General features: G+C 42.4%; 1 protein-coding gene across 1 annotated transcript in view; it reads right to left on the reverse strand.

Moving 5' to 3' along the window:
• The window catches only part of antxr2a (ANTXR cell adhesion molecule 2a), a 115,928-nt gene that overhangs the window by 50,369 nt on the left and 45,559 nt on the right, over nucleotides 1-20,000 (reverse strand). Inside the window, exons 12-16 of the mRNA XM_033620241.2 lie at nucleotides 18,771-18,866; nucleotides 8,091-8,141; nucleotides 6,010-6,099; nucleotides 2,109-2,279; nucleotides 871-951 (exon numbers count right to left, since the gene is read on the reverse strand). Coding sequence (XP_033476132.2) covers nucleotides 871-951; nucleotides 2,109-2,279; nucleotides 6,010-6,099; nucleotides 8,091-8,141; nucleotides 18,771-18,866 — 489 coding nt within the window. The remainder of the gene's footprint in view (nucleotides 1-870; nucleotides 952-2,108; nucleotides 2,280-6,009; nucleotides 6,100-8,090; nucleotides 8,142-18,770; nucleotides 18,867-20,000) is intronic.

Below are 20,000 nucleotides of genomic sequence, written 5' to 3' on the forward strand. Positions count from 1 at the left end.
ATGTTATTCATTCTGAGATAAGCCATATAGCTCAGTGTCCACAGCAGATGCTGTGGTTTGTTAGATAAACTGCTGCGCCTTAGAGAGCTATCAGCATATGAAAACATCTGTTTAACTCTGACTTGGTGGCGGTTTGTGAGCAGCGTGTGCTGCTAACCGCCTGTGGGGCGTCGGGTTTCAGTGTGTTGGTCTGTGGAGCTGATATGCTTCCTCCTCTCTGGCGGAGGTTGAGAAAAGTCAAAGAGTTTGACCATATTAGGTCGTCCCCATCATGCTTCCCTCAGTGAGCCGTTGCAGCTGCAGCTAGCAGTTAGGTAACAACAACACAATGCTCAACTCGTGCCAGCAGCTTCCTCTGCTGAGAGCCAGTACACAGATTATTGTACCTCCGCAGCTGTAATTCAATACAGCAATAAAATAATGAGTCCTTAACTGTAATTGTGGTGACTCAAAAGATTTGGAAGGATAAAAACACTCAAAATAAGCCATACAGGGGATCTACAGAAAAGCCACAACAACATTAAATAGTCAAAAAAGGAAGAGGAGCATCCACACTGCTGACTGGTGCAGGAAACTCTGTATTTATATCCCTGAATACAACAAACTGCACAGATGACCGCTGATGAGACTTTGACTCAATCCCTTCAGGCTGCAGGTTTGTGCAGCTAAAAACACAACACTCTGGCGCTGATTTACTGTATCCCACACACACACCCTACAGTAAAACACCCACGCACACTTCACTGTTTCTTCAGTCTGCCTCTGCATATCGGTACGGATGGTATTTTAGGCCTCTCTGCAAATAGATTCTCCACTGGGAACAGAAGCGTCAAGAGGTGTAAAACGCTGAGGTTCTTTTCACTGACTTACCTGGTCTGCATTTGTGGGTCGCATGAGTGAAACCCTGTCGTACTGCCGCCTCAGTAGAGCCCACAGAGCGTCAAGACGACCCTGATGACAAAGAGAAATGCGACTTTAGTGCAGAAACATGTTATGTAACAGGAATCTTTGAGTACTGATGGCCACATTTGACCTCTGTATGAAAACAAAACAGGCTCAAAGGACCACTTTATAAGCATCTAACAGTCTTTGGCCCAGTCTCATTTCTACCCCTTAAATCTTCCACTTGGTATTGAGTGCCCTCATTTGCGAGACCCTTGATGAGGGAAGTGAGAAACATTAGGGTAGAGATCTTTCCCTAAGAGATGAGACACCACTTCATGCAAATCGGTGTGGCTGACGTGCAGGCAAACGCAAGCTACCGGTAGTCATTCAGGTTTGAAAATGCCGGCTCCAGCGCTTGTGTTGTGGCGTGTGCTATGTTTATTCTTCGTCTGATGAAACAATGGAGAAGAAATGCTGAAAACAGGAGGCGCCTACGACGTCTTCTAGTTCTGATCGATTTTGTTCGGGTAAGTCGATTAGTTTAAATATTTTGACGCTGTGTTCAACCGAGTTGCTGATGAGTTTACGCTAGTCCAACCATCTGTTGTTTGTATAGCCTATATTCTGATCATACAGTAACAAATTGTTTTCCAAAACTTGCCAACGTTGCTGACTTCGCAAGGTTTTCTGGGAAATTTCATCTTCCACTTCGTTGTAAGTGTGGGTCAGGGCTCCCTTGGAATTTAGGGCTGGTTTTAAGTGTTGGAAACCACTTCCACTACCTCAGTTCTGTTTTGAGACACCACTAGCCTAAACATGAACGCACACAACCAAGTGCAAGTGGGTATTTCTAGGGGAGTGTGGGTATTGGGAGAGGTGACCGTTAATGGAGCTGGCTCGGGTATCATCACATGACATTAGTATGGAATTTCATAACCTCTTCCTCAAGTCAAAGATGATCTTTGAAGTTCATATCAGACCACTTTTACTTGACCGAATTTCCAAACAGGTCTCGTGATGACTCTTCAGCCAGCTTCATTTGTTGAATGAAGACCACCAGAAGCTGTTAAAAGCTTTAAAGAGCTACTAAGAAGACCTCTATAGGTTACATAATATCACATTTTACTTATTAGAGTGAAGAGAACTGAAAAGAATTACGCCCCAAGACAAAAAACCCAACATATTCAGTGACATCAGAGTCAGGTAATGGCTGTAGCACTCACCTTGATGGGAGTGTACCATTTGTTCTCATTGTGATGGTAGGCAGGGGCAGGTTTTGGGCTTGGACGTTTGATCATTGGCTCATCCACATCCTCTGGTATGGACACTACGGCGTTCTTGGCTTTCTCCAGCCTGGCCCCCTCCTCGGTTGAGCCCTTCTCGCCCCAACGCACCTGGACAGGTAAAAGCAAACACAGCACCAATTTATAGCTCATACTATCATTTTTGGAGATCGATGGAGCAAACAACTCTATGTGCGGTCCTCCTTCTTCATCCAGATAAGAGTTCCATCGCTACCAGCACAAATGTAATGGGGTTGAGGCGATTCTTCATCTGATACAGATTATCATCACTGAAAAGTTAGTAAGTTAGTAAATATTTCCTGCTTCCAGCTTCTCATGTGTGAGGATGTGGTGCTTTTCTCTGTTTTATAGAATTGAAAAAAAAAATTTGATTATTTTGGTCTGTTGGTTAGAAACATCTTGAGGACATCTGCTTGGTCTTGGGAAATTGTGGTGAGCATTTTTAGATTTCTGACATTCTTCAAGGCAAACAGTGAATAAAAAACACTGAATAGAAAAACAACTGCCCCCCCAGGGGGTACTGCAGCAACTTAGGACTGTTCTTTCATTAAACTGGGGGAAGAACAAGAGACAGATTTAAAAAAGATTGATCAAAATAGTAGAGGCAGATATAGAGTGCTGTGGGGATGATGATGGTTTTTTGCAGGCCAACCCAAGACTTAGCTTCGCCCTCTTTTCCTTGACAAAAAGCCAACAAGACTTTTCCATTGGATTTTGGATTATTGCAGAAGACAAGATTGTTACAAACATATGTTTATGATAATTACATATTTTGTTCAGCAAGATTATCTCCACAAATGAGCACCATTTTTACGATATTTTTTGTCGCATAAATGCAATTGTCAGAAGTCAAAGGTTAACGTGAGACTTTAAACAAACTAACCACAGTTGCATGACTTCGACATCACCACCAAGACCAGACTGTAAAGCTGCTTTTGGCATGACGACAATTAATGTCATTTAGCCACTTGTTAGCATACATCTATTTTAAGACCACTAAAGGCTTCAAAATTCCCAAGTGGGGTATTTACTGACGTATTTCATGTTGGAGCACAAATCATAAAAGTCTCTTCAGCTTGTGTTAACCACTGACCTAATGCCAGGCATCTAACCAAGAAGAAGGAAACAGGAGTGCTAAAATGCTAACTCATTTCCTGGTTTTAGGACTCATTTCTGCACCACCATATATCCTGACTTTTAGTTCCTAATATTGGTCAAACTCCAAAAACACAGGCTACTACACTACCCATAATGCAACTTGACAGTGTATTATCATAAGGCTCTCACAAGGCATTTCTCAATACCAAGTACGCCAAGTTTGGACTTGTGCACCTGGGAGGTCGGACTTGGCAAGTTCGACTCAGGAGTACAAACTCCCAAGGATGGCTGCCCATTCTGGGATACCTGGCTGTCGAAAGTCCACACAGGTCACCTCCCGATGCATCCCCGATGGAACGGGCAGAGCAAGTTCACATCCGTACATTTGGACTGTACTTGGCTGGATGCGAACTTTGAATTGGAACAGTACTTGGGCTGCGACTGATGACGTTTCACAAGACCGCAAGAACACAAGTCCAGGCAAGAACGCAGATTGAGAAACGCCTACAGCCTTGTCTTTAAACTCCACAACCTCAGTTTATAACATAGACTTAATTCTTCTCCACACCCACGATGAGATAAACATAATGACATCACAGTGACATCATGGGGATGATTTTCTCAGACTCAACAAACACCTGCAGAGCCACAGACAATATTATACAAGTATTTTCACAAGCTCAAATAATTAGTTGCACCTCTTCATTAAAAATCTGTCTGGACTTTCATAAGCTACGTTTAGCTATATCATCTATAACAGCCAATAAGCAGGCAGGAGTGGCTGAACACACTCTCAGACACTACAGCAGGGGTGTGGTGCTGTTTGCTTCAGCACCAGAGCGCACATATGACACATGCGCGTGGTTAAGTTGTGGCTCGTTTCGAAAGTTAAGCAACCACTGTTTCTACTGTGGCGAGTTTCCACACATTGGTGAACTACAACTATAAAATGAAAGGATGTTTTGCTGCCTCTTTATCTTTACTAGTTAATTACTAGTAGCTAAAGGCTGAATTAAAGTAATTTAATTCACTGTGTGGCTCAAAGACTTCTGCCGGCAGCTACTGGCAACTTTTAAGGTGGACTGTTTTCTTGCATGTTTCTCAATGCATGAGTCAATTAACACACCTTAAATGTCAATATGATAACTTTGACCATTCCATTTGTTTTATTAACATAAATTTTGGTGATGATTGGATCTTCAAGCGCTTAACAAATGTATATGAACTCAATCGGTTTATGTACATTATGAATATTCTCTTTTCTCACTTGAAGAAAAAAAAGTGGTGGAGTGATGTTCCAGTGCGCTCCAGCAGCACTACACCCCTGCACTACAGGAAGATAAATATGCTGATAATAAGAAGGGAGTTGGACAACTGCTATCTATATTATCCATAAGAAAACGAAATGACCTGAAAAGCTGTTTTTGCTTTTATTAATAGGCACATTTACATGTGGTATAATGTGACATTGTGTGAGCGTGTGAATGCAGGCCTGTGTGTTAGTTAAGCTGTCCTGCTTTTTAATTGAATTCATCACATCTGTTGCAAGGAGGAGATAAAAAATCCACCGTCACATGAATGGGGAGAGGTGATTAATTAGCGACACAGTTTTCAAGCTGTAGGTTAAGCCGTGACAATATAGAACAGCTTTTCAGAATCATCTCCGGGATACATCCCTGGCCTGCCGCATCAAGTAAAGAGAGGGCTGCGATGAATAAAAGATACGTTGTCACCTCAGCCGACTCGATACGCGTTTGAAATATTGGCAACGGCAAAGCGGTGGAGGTGGAGGTGGTTTTCTCAGCACGGCGTCTTAAATGTGGATGCAGAGGAGAGGGCAGGTTGATCTTAACAAGCACCTCGTTCTCTACACGCAGGGGGGAGGCTTCAGAAGTGGAGACGGGCCTGTCGGTGGGAATCAACCTGCTGCAGGATGAAGAGAGCAACGGGACAGCCGGGCTCGCAGCTCACCAACACTCCTGGGGAAAAAGTCAAGAGATAGGAGCTCCCTGAGGATGCCGGGAAATCCCTGCAATGCCACCAACTTCCTCGGGGCTGAGAAGCGGCAGGGGGTAAAACAGCGAGGGGGGAGGAGGAAGGAGGAAGGGAGCTCGCCTTTCAAACCTGGATTCCCATCGGAGGAGGAGGTTAACAAAGAGGCTGCCAAGGTTTGGGAGTTGAGAGGGGGGAGGTGGAGAGGAGAGGTGGGTGAGGTGGATATGTCAAGTTGACAGCAGCACTCAATCCTTCATCCTGCAATGACTTGATCCAATCAGGCTCGGGCGGTCAAGGATGAGACGGCAGGGCCTGTCATGTCAGAGGCATCAGCGGGCTGACGAGGACAGCGGCCCGGCCGGTCAGTCAGCCGGTCCCTCCTCCTGCTGCCTGTATAACTCCACAAACTTGTAGCTTCGGAGAAAACCCTGACTGTCAGCAGTTTCCTTTTAAACAAACTAAAGGATAACAGCTGTCAGAGATGTGTTGCTTCCTGCTTTCTAGGATTTTATCTTTGCAGGATTTCAGTCCTTTTCCGCTGGTTAGGTCTGATATGAAAAGATGCCCTAATGTTTCAACATTTCCTACTCTAATCACTTCACATTGAGCAAACTTCAAAGAGATTCATGTGTCAAACATAATGGAAGAGACGTGTCTTTGTGACTGTGATGAAAGTGTTTCATGCTCCTGGAAGCAATATGTTGGGGGATGATATTAAGGCTCTGACCTCCATGCGTTTGATCCCTCCAGCTCCTCTTCCTCCGTAGTAGGAAGCATCCACAGTCGGCCACTTCTTCTTGGGCAGCGGCTCTGGCTCCTTAAAATGAAAAAGGAAAATTACTCATATTTACAGTAGGTGTGACGCCACATGCTGACTTTATGCTTGTAAATGACAACTGCTGCGTCGACAAAAGGAAGGTGGTGCAGGACTGTGTTTGCTATTGTTCTGTTTTCTGTTAATCCCATTTATCAATATGTGAATGCACTTCCTCTCAACAGGAAAACTCACTTACGTCATTTCGTCAGGAAGGAAGAGGCTCTCATGTCCTTATTCCTGCTACAACCATCAATTCTCTCTACGTGGTTCAAGGATTTCAACTAAACAATTACTTCACTGCTTCACATTATTTCCTTCAGTATTTTTAATCCTGCGCAGATGAATACAGTCTTGCAGAAGGAGCTCTTAAACTCTAGGGCTTATTAAAGACCAAAACCTGTTTGTGCATATTGTGATGACACAGATATGAGTCACATTTTTATGATATGATGATATAATTTTCCAGTAATGACAAACGGCTTATTCAACATAAAAAAGGCCATGAGAACAAAGAACAAATCAGCTGAAATTTCTTGGTGTGATCCAAAAACTTCTTAAATGTTGTTTTTAAGAAGTAGTTCAACATGCACATTTACTTTCCTTCAGAGAGTGACAAGAAAAGGTTTCTCATATCTGTGCGTTAAGTACAGAGCCAGGGCCAGAATGTGATTAGCCTAGCTTAGCTTAGCATAAAGACTGACAGTACAGAGAAGCATCAAACCTGGCTTTGTCCAATGTTAAAATATCCACCTATTAACATCTCTAAAGAACTCTAATTAACACATAATATTGTGTTTGTTTTATCTGTGCATGAACAGAAAATCAGCATGTCGAGGTTTTAGTGTGTCTCAGTGCTAAGCTAGGCTAACAGCCTCCTGGCTCGAGCTTCATATTTTAAGGGTAACTTTGGTATTTTCCAACCTGGGCCTTCTTTTGTGTCCAAGCTACGAATGGGTGCAACAACTTTTAAAAATGTCCAGTCCTGAGTGAGAGCACAGCAGCCAGCAGTGCCAAAAACAGACTGGAATGTAATCCCTGCGCCATCAATTTACACCCAATTAAAGTGCTTGTATTTACCTCCGACAGGTTCAGATTGATATTGTAAGTGTCTGGCAACATTATGAGAAGGATCCCTACAGATGTTGCCCCCTTTGTCCAAGAGTGAGATCCTTTTATTAACCAGAAACTGCCCCAAAATCGCTATCATCAAACCTGCCAGACTCCATTTAAATAAACACTAATTTTATCATCGTAAAACACACTTCATTTAAAGTGGAAGAGAGTGAAATAAAACTGACAAGATGTCTTGTTTCATCTTCCCACTGTTCCAACAACCATCATCTCTGGTTTGGTTGAAATAAACCCTTAATTTTCCCAGTTAGACGTGAAAATATGTCGGCTACATACTCACTAAAATTACTGTTTATCTAAATGGAGTCTGGTGGGTTTGGTAATGGCAATTTTGGGGCTGTTTCTGGTTACACAACAAGGATCTTACTCTTTGACAAAAAGGTTTATCTCTGTAGGGATCCTTTCCATAGTGTTGTCAGACTCTGTCATAATAATCTGAGCCTGTCAGTGGCAAAAACAAGCGCTTCAAGTGGACGTAGACTGACGGTGCCAACATGCCTTGAGTGGTTACACTGCAACAGTACACTACTGGCTGCAGCGCCCTCACTCAATACCGGATCAATTAAAATATTGTTGTTCCCATTAGTCACTTAGACACAAAAACATGGGACAATTAGGTTCAGGTTGGAAAAAACTGAAATTATCCTTTAACACAAAGACACGAGGAAGTCATGGACCCATTTTTATAATGTGGAATTATTCCTTAGCAAAATTTAAAGCTAATTTTTTGTTCATGATATTCTTGTGTTATAATAAAGTGCAGTTTTTGTTATGTGACTTTGCTTGATGACCTTTACATTTCTAAAAATGGCATTGGCATCAACAGAAATATTCTGGTGTTGTGACAACACTATACTCACAGGTGGTGGAGGACGGGAAGGTGGAGGAGGTGGTGGTGGGTCTTTGATGACCTGGATAAACACAAAAAGCAAAAGAGCGTCAGCACTAAGTCCATCAGGGGATGTACACAGACACACACACACGCTCGAACCTTGTCAAGACAGGCACAGACGAGGCTGACGGAGGTGATTCGTGACAGGTGACTGAGTCAAACAGAGACGTCCCTGAGCTCGTCGCACAGCGGAGATGCAGCCGCTGCCAGGCTGCTTTGTAACTGCAACTGGCACCCCGTCGCCCCGCTGACTACTGATTACAAGGATTCTGCTTGTAAACCAACATCAGGGGCCCCCCGTGCAAAATAAAGAAAAGCTGAAAATCAACTTGTTGACAGGGGAGTCTTTGGGGCGAGCGCCGCTGCCCGTTTAGCTCTTAATTAATTGGATGGGGTTCAGTGCTCCCAAGCAATCCCCCCAATCATAAAGTCCTAAGGAGTTAATTAGCTCCAATGAGATACAGAGGAGGAGGCTCGGGCTCAGCTCCAAGCCCTGTCTGCGTGGAAGATGAGCGGCAGCATACACACACACAGAAAGAAAAAAGATAAAATGCACACACACATAACCACGACACACCTCTCCCACAGCAGAGTGACCAGCCCAGCGGCATTGTTCATGACAACACTGGATGACATGGCACCTGAGGAGCAGGTTGTCCACAATGTGATTCCACTCAAGGACAAGATGCCTCCACTGGGATTTTCAGATGTGCATCGCAAAGCAAAGAGCAGCCTGACAGTGACATTTGTCAGGTGTCAGTCAGACGCTTCACATACTGATGTCCAACTTTTTACCGCAGGATTGCTGAAGACACCACTGCCACTCAATCCATCTGTGACAGGGATCAGGATGGAGAGACGGAGTGTATTCTTCTGTGTTCTCAGGGTACAGGAGACGTGAGTCACAGTCACTACACAGAGCAGGGCTGTAGCTCCCAAAACACGGAGGTCCTGTTTATGTCTTCTGAAAATTGTGGGGTTTAAGTCACCATATATGTATAAACCCCTATGGTACAGGAGCGCCTTATGCTGATACATAACTTATGTTGATCATTTAAATTATTTATCAAGAAAAAATACCAACCATTATCTGGTTCCAACGTTAGAAATGTAATGTTCTGTTTAATATCATTTTAAAGGAATACTTCACCCAGAAAATTACATGCATTGTCACTTTTAAACACTTTCACATAAACAGTCACACACATATACGAGTAGCACACTGAAGCAAGTGTGTGCGTTTGAACTCTGCTCAATGGAATTCATGACCAGAGTTCAAATGAACACGCTTGCCTAGGCGTGCTACACGTGTGCAGAAGTGTTGTAAAGCCCCAGTGTGTAGGATTTAAGGGGATAAATTGACAGAAATTAAATATAATGTAATAAGTATGTTTTCTTTAGTGTATAATCACCTGAAAATAACAATGACTGTGTTTTTGCCATCTAAAGGCCCGAACATACTCGGGCGGAACGTACGCAGAGCGAACTCTGCGGAGGTCCGCCCGAACCAAAAGCGGACGTCTGCAAGCCCTGTGCGTGCAAAGCTCAGATTTTACGACCGAGCGGACTCCGCTCCATGCACCAGTGACTGCTCAGCATGTATTTTTCACATCGACGCGCAAGAATTGTGGGTAATATAGTGTATTTCACGGACATTTTTACAGGAAACTACAACACGGAAGTGCGCTCGACTATGGAAGCCCGAATGACTGCGGACATTCCTCGCGGAGTCCGCTCCGCTTATAGTACGCCCGAGTATGTTCAGGCCTTTAGAATGAGCCGTTTATATCTACATAGGAAGTGGGTCTTAATCTACGGACATCAGCATGTTGCACGGCGACACTTCTGCAGTAGCCCTAAATATTCAAACCAAAAACTGGTTCTAGATAGGGCTATTCATGTTTTTGCATCAGCTGCCATGGTTTGAAGCCCCTCGGTGATGAACAGTGTCCGAAAAACATGGATTTTTTTTAACGTGAAACTGCTTTATTCTGTGTTTCACTGGATCTGTTTGTTCTGAAGAGAAAGAGACCTCAGCTGATAATTTGGCTCCCGGTTAAAACCTCCTGAACGTCTGGATAAGAAATATGGTGAGCACACATTAAAGTTGCAGAAACTCTGATTTGTAATGAGAAACTGATTTATTGAGCGATTTTACCGGTTTAAATTACCTGGCCCGTTTGTTTTAGAGACAAAAGAGATGTCTGCAAATAATTTGGCTCCCGGTAAAAATTTCATGAACGTATGGATAAGAAATAAAGTAAGCTCACATTAGCTGATGCTAGGCTAGCAACCCATCTTTGACATGCTGAACAGCGGTGGAGAAACATTTATTTGTTACACGAAACTGCTTTATTAGGCAATTTTCCTGGTTTAAATCACTTGGCTTGTTTGTTCTGGTGATGAGGAGACGTCTGCAGATAATTTGGCTCCCAAAAACTCCCAAACAATGAACACTGAGGGAATTCTAACCGGGAGAAATTTCAGCTAGTTGCAATCTGCAATCCTCACCGCTAGATGCCACTAAATCCCTCTAAAACTTGCCCATTGTTCCATTAAATAGTTACGTCTTAGCAAAAATGCATGCGTTTTGGAAGTACTGAGTATACATATAAGTTGTGTGTGAGTTTGTAAACGCGGCCCCCATTTACTCCAACTCATCACAAATTTCCTACGTTTTTAATTCTCTGATCAACATGGAGGCATGTAAAGTTTTCTTCATGAATTCAAGGTAACATGGGGTAAGTAACTGATATACAAATGATCATTTTGTGGATGAAGTATTCCTTTAAACTATATACATTTGGGCTCTGGTGTGTTTGCTGGATGAAGGTGGCAGCGGAAGACATCATATTTCATACACACATCACGTTTATGGACGTTTATCCCAGATTATATGATACTGAAAACGAGGTTAATTACTTTGCTCATTAGCAGAAGTTGATAAGAAAGGAAGCACTGTTTCCTGTTCACTTCTCCACCCACATTTTCCCGGGGTTGGTCTGAGATAAGCCTCGTTTCACAGTCTCCCTCCTACACAATAGTGGACGTGACTCCACACGGAGCAGAGCACAGTCGCTGGCCTATAAATACTGTACATATAATTACAGCGAGGACATATCTCAAGCTGAGGTGTGCGGCAAAGTGAGACCTTTGTCCATTAGTCATCAAAGACAGATACTTCACTGTCATCACTGCTTATGCATTTGCTAAATTGGTTTTGGAGGGAAAAAAAGAGCAATGTAATAATGGCATATCATAGATCCTAACAGCTGTTTCATTCACTGTTAAGCGCAGGGATACCATCACACTCTCCACATACTGTTGTCATTAGAATAATGAAAAATAATCAATTAGGGTTAATTAATTGCTCTTTGACACACAACTGACTGTAAGCAAATCCAGTAAAGGTCTACTGGTAGCCTCTCCATACGCTGATTAACGTCATTTCAGCCACACCTTACGTTGACAGGATTATCTCTTTTTATTAAGTAATTATGCAGCAGATTTCCTGGACATATTGTGGGATAAATAAAGCATTATACAAATGACGGGGCTCTGCTGCTCTTTCCCAGCTACCTGATGGACAGATGTGAAGAGGAGCGCTCAGCGACGTAATTAAAAACTAAAACCGCAGGATACTTAGCCGTCTGACGCCAGGCCCAGCGGCTCGCCACCGCAGTCACGACTCCGGGGGGAATCAGACCAATCAGAGAGGCTCGGGGCATCGTCCCCATATGGCTGTCTCCGTAACTGTCCAACTGGCCTCCATAATCCGTCCATTCCCAAACCTCAAGCTCAAACCGTGTTGTGTCAAGCTGTTTCGGGAGGCTTATCGTGACGGATCAGTGGCAGGTAGCATATTTAGAAATTTAAAAATGCTTTGTGCTTTTAATAACTGCGGATGGATTAACCTGTTTGTGGGAAATCAAAATGATTCTGAGGGGAACTGGAACATAAGGAGACAGAAGTTCTGCGTCGGAGAGCAACGCTGACAACTCCTAACATGAAATAACAGAAGTAATCTGAGATTATTAAACACCAACCGAGTTGAAAATGTGTCCAAAAGTGCGTCCAATTCAGCAGTGAATCTTTTTGAATTTGGATAAACTGCCGATGTAATTCAAAACATCTCCGATCCCGAATCCTTTGATTTGAACTAAAGGCTACGCCATTCTGAGTTTAATTTCCAAACAAATCATAAACAAAGAAATTACCACTCCACAGCTTGTATGACCTCTCTCTTGGCATCAATCCATGTGGGAGAGAGACACAGAGAGAGAGAGGGATTGTGGGAAAGAGGTTGTGTGTGTTTGTGTGTGAGTGTGTGTGTGTGCGTGGCCTCATCCCGACTGCTGAAACCTGGCAGACTGGGGGTTTAAATATTAACAAGCCACACATGGCCCTCCTCTTCTGCCGCGTCCCTCGATGGAAGGCAACAGCAGCTCTCTCCACCAAGACAAACACGTCCGCGGCCAGACATGCTGCAGGGGGTTTACATTTTAATGCCTTTGTTGGTTTTCCAAAATATGCTTCCATCTCATCCTGGATGGGCTCCCTTCAGGTCCACAAAGCCAGGTGACGTCTATCATTTAAGGGGCGGTGCGGGTGAGCGGGAACGCGGTGGTGGAGGGTAAATTTGCCTTTATCAGATCTCGGTAGAAAAAAGCAGAGAGACAGAAAAAGACCAGGGTGCACCATCTGCAGCCCCTCGCTTATAGCCCCAAACGATAATCTGTTGTGGATTTTTGTAAACGGTTAAGTGGGTGAGGCTGTTTTTCCAAAGGGGATGAGAGCAGTTTTCATGAATATCCAGACGAAAGAAAAGTTTAAACAATGGATTAAAGACAGAAATACCTTCCATCAAGTGCAATCAAGTTGTTCAAAGGGAAACAATAAAGGAGAGCTCAGAGTTTCATTGCACATTCAAGATTGGTTAATTACACACAGCCTCAAGTTGCACCTTCACAAACACCCTGCTCACATGGGACCGGCGACATGTGGCGATCTGTGGAATTAATGAATGACCTTCTAACCTCCACATTCAGACACATTTGCACTAATATCATTCTCTTTAATCACCAGAGCTGCTGAACTGGAGTCAGTATACACCAGTATCAATATATGGTAAATGAATAGATGGCAAGTTTTCATTTCATTTAATGTCAGAAAGCTTGAAGTGAAGATTGGCTTTTTTTTTCTTTTATTTTTTTTAGAGATAAGTCTTCTTTTACTTTCAGCGCTAAGAAAAAACTTGTGGAAGCTACTTTTCTGTCTGTGACTGATTGTGGTGCAACCTCCTCCATTTTATGTTGCCTTGATTCAGTGTAGGTTTTAACAGATCTGGGGAAAACTGATTCTCAGATTCCTCCATTTCGATGTGGAACAATCTTCAAAGAGATCTAAAATCAGAGACACTTATACCCGTTGATTAATTCAAGGGCATCGTAAAGAATGTGGTGACAGACACGTGTGCTTGTTTCTCTTCAGAGGCCACTATGTTTGAATAGTTGTTGTTTTATTGTGGATTTTTGTTTTATATGTTGTATTTGTTGCATTTTTAATGCGTTTTGATTGGCTGCTTCCCCGGCCAGGTCTTTCTTGTAAACGAGATTTTCAATCTCAATGGGATTTCCAGGTTAAATAAAGGTTGAATAAAAGTCCATTCTCACTGAGGGTGAATATCCGCGCGGATTATTCTCGCGGAAAAATATAAAAGTGGATTTCATGGGTTCTTATGGAAGTTTGCACGCCGGGGGGGAACTTTTGTGCGGTGAAAAAAGTTTCCGCCCAGACTTTGACCCCCCGTGGAATTCGCCGGTGGAACTACACAGCTGGGCCAATGAAATTGTTTGTTTATAGTTGCGCAGACTGGGAGAGTCCGAAATCCAGTCAGGCAGGACAGTATGGGAGAAAGGTTGATAAATGTTGTTTCACAGCGCCCCGTCCTTTTTGATAAAAGACAGGATGATTTTATGAACAATGAATTAAAGGACAATGTCTGGCAGTCCATTGTCCAGCTTGGTGGCTGCGGTGAAAGTGGTAAGTGCTACAGAAAGTTGATGTTGATGCTTGTTAAACGTTAGCTTGCTAGCTCGCTGCCGCTGCTGCTGCAACTTTCGTCCATGTTCATCCGCATCCGTTCACGCAGCGTGGACTTGGAACACAACAACGCGAAATTCCGCACCGCGTCCATACCGCGCCTGTGTGTATGGTTTAAACATGGAAAGGCGCTGCGCGAATATTCCGCAAATCCATCCCGCATTTCCGTATCACGGCAGTGAGAATGAACCTTAAGAATACTGCTTAATGGCATATTATTCACTGGTGTTCCTATCAATACTCCTTCAGAAGTTTCGTGGTAAATGTGGTGCATCAGTGCTGAAACAGCCCATTCTGCAGAGCATTTTCACCCGTCCACCGTAACTACTGTTACATGTCATTTTTTACAAGATAAGATAAGATACACCTTTATTGATAAGATTATCTTATCTTACCAATAAAGGCATATCTTATCTTATCTTGTAAAAAATGACACTAATGAAAGCATAATTAGCTGAAAATGTTGTTAAATCAATTAGCAACCAAGATTTAAGTACCTATAGGGGGTCTGACTGCCCTGAAAGTGATCAGCATTACAGTAATGATCAGTTAAAGGGATACTTTGCTGATTTTCAACCAGCTCTGTATCAAGACAATGTGGGTGGTATGTGTGAATTAACTATTAACTATCCTTCCAGCATTCATATTTCCCTGTTCATCTCTCAGTGCAAATCTGTGGGATGACATGAAAACTTTCATCCAGGAAATTTTTACTGGTTCTATGGCTGTTGCTTGAATTTCAGATTGTACTTCCACATTTTTTATGCCCACCATCATGGACACTAAGGCCCAATCCCAATACCCCCCCTTGCCCACTACCCCTTAGCCCTTGCCCACTACCCCTTGGCCCTCAAAATGAAGCAACGAGGGGTAGGGGTTGAAATCTTTCCCTAGGAATTGGGACACCATTCACTACGTCACTACGTCGGTTACGTTCACGCATACGTAACTATTTTAAACAGGAAGCTGCGAGCCATCTACATTTCCAACCGGCATCTACAATGGAGTCTCCAGTTGAGTTCATCCTCCCTATCGTGTTTGCCGCATTCATCATGCTTCATTTGATGAACGACAGGGGACTTCTGCTAGCTAGCTAACCAGCTAACATTACGAGGCAGCATAGTTATACTAGCTGGCGTGTTATCGTAATGTGAAAAGTCAATTTTTCAGAACAGGACAGATGACAGACGCCAGATAGTGCGAGCTAGCTAGCTAGCTAACAAGCAACTTGACAACGGTAACATTAGCTATGTATGAACTTTTTTCCCCATCTCTTGCTCGGTGGTAACCATGGCGACGTCTACCCCTCGCTGGCAAGTCAGCATCTGAAATTCCTCGCTCCGAAGGGCTAGTTTCATACCTACTACCCCTCGTTGGGACACCCCCACACGCAAAAAGGAATTGGGACACCACTACCCCTCGCGGGAACGCGCAAATGTAGGGGTAGGGCCAAGGAGTAGGGCTAAGGGGGGTATTGGGACTGGCCCAAAGAGTATAATAGCTCAAACAGTAGAAGTAGGCAATGCTGATAAAATATAAACCAAGATTCTGTTACTGTATTGCCTATTTGTCTCCAAAAATGTCTTCAGAAACATATTTCAGTGCCCTGTTTGACAGTAATACAAGACAGCACAATACTGTTCCCTATTTTGTAAAGACGGAGGTTCGAAATACTGAGATCAAACTATAAAAAAGAGCAACACTGATCAAATATAAACCAATATTATGTTACTGTGTTGCCAATTTTTCTGCCTCAAATGTTTTCAGAAACATATTTAGCACACTACTGAACATGGTCGCCGTGTTGTTTCCTGTGGAAAAACTACCAATCTTGCATTACATCACCCACCAGCAGGAGCATTTACTGATCCTGTGCAGCGCAGTGCATTCTGGTAGTTGTAGGTTTTCTACCTCTGAAGCAAAAGCAAATGGGGCAGCCCTTTCTCTCTGTTTTCTCTTATCATGTTGCACCAATTTCAACATTTTAGACATTCTGGTTTTATTTCTTTCCAGCAGTGAAATACTTCTTTAACACTGGTCCAGTTTAAAGTCTCAGTGAAAAGGAAGTTAAAGCGTCATTAGCCTCTGTGCTGTGATGTATTTCCAAGTGAAACGGAAAATTTGAGCAGAGTACAGTTACAAGAGGAATTTAAATCAGAGCTTAGAGTGGTGCAGAGCTACAGCTGTCTTTTGGCAACACTGCACCTGCTTAACTGTGAGATCAGGAGGGGGACGAGGTAGAGATCAATGACTTAGACCTCTGGCACATTGATTTGGAAATGGCAAAAAAAAGTTTTGTCCACTGATTTCCACACACACTTCTTACCCCTCTTCATATTGCTCCGTTAGCCACAACAGCCAGAGTCGGTTTGCTACTGTACAACCCATAATCAGAGAGGTGCAGTTTTATTTGACTCATGTGGTTAGCTAGTCGCCTTAAGCCTCATTTCATTGAATGAATTTCTGCAAACGCCCCTAAACGCAGAATGAGTCATCAAACATTTGAAACCGTTTTAACCGATTTAACAGAAAGAGAAAAGATGGGGATTTTGATGTAAAGATTCTCTGATGCTGATTCTTTGACATGTATTTGGCACATAACAAAAGATGATCAATTAACAGGGACAGAGGGTTAAAACTGGGAAAGAGTATTTTTCCCTTCATCTGGTCTTTAAGACTGGACTTTGACACCCCTCCCTGCCCCAGGGGTAAAATCCATTCAGTCAAACAGCACAGGGACCATATCTACAGTAACAGCACCTCCCTGCATTCACACAAATTGAGCTCAATGACCTGCAGGATGAAATTTTAAGCCAAAATTGGCCTGTTTTCACTGTCTTTAAATATCTTAGGGGCCATAAAAACATATTTTCTCAAGCAGCCTATTACTACGAGGGATGGGACCCTACAGCAACACAATATTTCCTGCCTAAGTTAAAACAGTTTTGGCTATTTCACATGGGAGATTTATGTCTGTGCTGTTTTCCTCTGCACTATTCTAAGTGGGCAGAGCAGTTGGGGAAACATGATGTCATGTACCTCTATGCACCGATCAGGACTTAAAAATAATGTCTGAATCAAAATGTTGGTGGGTTGTTTTCAGACGTTGCCAGCACCATCAATCAAATATGATCAAACCACACCCACACACACTTAGCATGGATATCAGCTCCCTTTTTTGAATGTTTTGTTTTCCTTTGACTTTAATGGCTGTATATTTGGTCAGGAATAAGGTTAAAGAGAAATACTTAAGAATTGAAAAGTAACTTCTTAGAAACCTTTATTCATTAAGTACATATTTTTTGTTGGTTGATTAGTGTAGATTTAAGCAACATGGTGTAACATGAAAAGAGGTTTTGTTGGCATGCTCTGATTGGTGGGTTTTTTCAGGTCGAATTTCTATACATGGTGCCAGTGCCGTTTGAAAAAACCTTACTTAATGAAGGACTGAAATGTCAACAACACTTTATGGTGTGCAAGAGCTTTCTTGAAATTGTTATATTCTGCAGCTTCCAACTTTATCCAACGCTGATTTAGCAGAGCCAAACATGCATCCTGCACTTCCTCTGAGATTTAGATACAAGCTGCGTTCTTAAATGAAGGAAGGAAGTCAGCAATCACTAACGACAAATAATAATAATAATATTAATAGAAGGAGTAAGGGGGCAAAAACAAAGTGCAGCTGAAATAAAACACTGTGATTGACAGGATTAGTAAATGAAGAAATCTGTTTACTGAAACAGAGTAAGTATTTTAAGCTGGCGCATAAGCATGAAAGATTCAAATGTGATTAAACCATAAATAATCTCTGTGATTATTATTAATCACGTCAGTCCCCAGGTAGGCCCAATGTTAGCCCTGAGCAAACAGAGATTTTGCTAACTTTCATGCAATCTGTCACTCACATTATTCTCCTGCTAATCTTTTGTTTTTAACAGTTTGTTCGCATGAGATGACTCTATCTCTTCTGAGAACTCGTGAGTGTGTGATCAGCCACTCATGAACAGGATGTGGGCTCCTCACTTCCTGTTTGAGGTTCTTCCTCTGTGGTGTTGCTAAGCCACCGCGGGTGATCGAGGTAAACGGGAGGTGACGAGGTTGAGCAGATGTTTGACACCACTTCTCTTCGGAGGCTGCTGCGTACGAGCGGCCTCGGACACAGTTAAACCTGACACTGACGTGCAGTTTATCACTGGTTTGTGGTCGCAGCTTGGGGCTTTATAAGAGGGCAATAACGTCAGCCGTTTGGACCACTTCCCCAACTACAATATGATTTTCAGTTGAATTCTGTGCTTACAAAATTGTTTCTTAAACCAAGCTGCATTTGCAACAACAGGATGTTTGTCATCATGAGATCTAGAGAAGGTAACAGCGAGTGCTATTCTTATTTTTTTGGATTGCAGGCAAAACAGGCAACATATGAGTTATTTTGGCATGTTTGCCAGCACAGAGCCTGCTGCTATCTCCATGCAAAACAAGAGTCAATGAATCATCAGCTCTGATTGCCCAAAGTTGAATATGTTCTGAGCAGTGTAGCAGCACTCACCAGTGTGCAGCAGAGAGGCCAGAACCACCACATGAGGGCCAGAGCTACGAGGACCAGCAGCACCAGGATAACTATCAACACCACCAGACCATCTGACTGCAGGAGGAAATGACAAAAGTAATCAGGTTATTAGTATTAATATTTTTATCATTATCATCATATCTAACAATCACATTTTTTCCATTGAAGTTTCAAAACATATCAGTAACTTTTCCATAATATTTTACCTTATTTTCTGACTTTTTCCTGATTTCCCGTCTTTGTTTTTTAGTTTGAAATGGGTTGGCCTCAATAGCAATACAGCCATACATTAATAAACACGCACTACCCAGGCATATGCAGATTAGCAAACTGCTAGCACCTGCTAACTGTACTAGCTTATTAGATACTAGCTGCATATGTCAACAGACCAAACCGGCATATACAGGTGCAAAACCTCAAGGCCACGCCCCCTTTTGGGGGGACAGGAGACCAAAGATCAAATGGATGTCAGTGCAAGTCTGTATGCATTTATTTCTTGTCTAACAAACGTTTGATTTATGGACTTTGCCTGAAACCTGAGCATCTGTGACACCTTACTAAATCAAGGTTGATCACCAGCATGTCTCGTCCGGCTTCCCTTGTCCAAGTGGATCATTGATCTGGCATACTGGGAAGACATCTTTCCATGTACAGATGTCAGGTATAATAGCCAAAACAATGTATATTCAAAAAAATACCAAACCATTTCAAACTGTTTTTGTAATTTCATTGCATTTTTTCAGAAATGTCATGACTATAGGAACCCTGATTGTTACATCCAAGTGGTAAAATAAGACAAATCAATGCATCTTGTTTTTGGATAATAAACAAAATGTCTGATAATTAGCGGGTGGAATAATATCTAAAGTTTGTTGGAGTGTAAAGATGAGATGCAGATGAAGAGGATGTTTACAACCTTTCAATAAAACAACTAAACCCACAGTTGTGTGTTTTAAACTGGTCCCACATTGGGATGCAAAATGGTGCAAGTGGAAGTCGTCCATTAGACGCAAATACATACAGTGTATGCAGAGACAATTAAGTGGCAAAAGAAGATGATCCTAAATATTTTACAAGGTTTTATTATTATTACTATAATTATTATCATTATTCTTATATAAAACAATGATTTAAGGTGTACATTTTATTTTATTTTATTTTTATCAACTTTGTATCAACAGTTACACTATTTTCAATTCACTGGGTTTT

This window comes from Epinephelus lanceolatus, chromosome 9, assembly GCF_041903045.1.
Source record: "Epinephelus lanceolatus isolate andai-2023 chromosome 9, ASM4190304v1, whole genome shotgun sequence".
Taxonomy (NCBI): Eukaryota; Metazoa; Chordata; class Actinopteri; order Perciformes; family Serranidae; genus Epinephelus; species Epinephelus lanceolatus.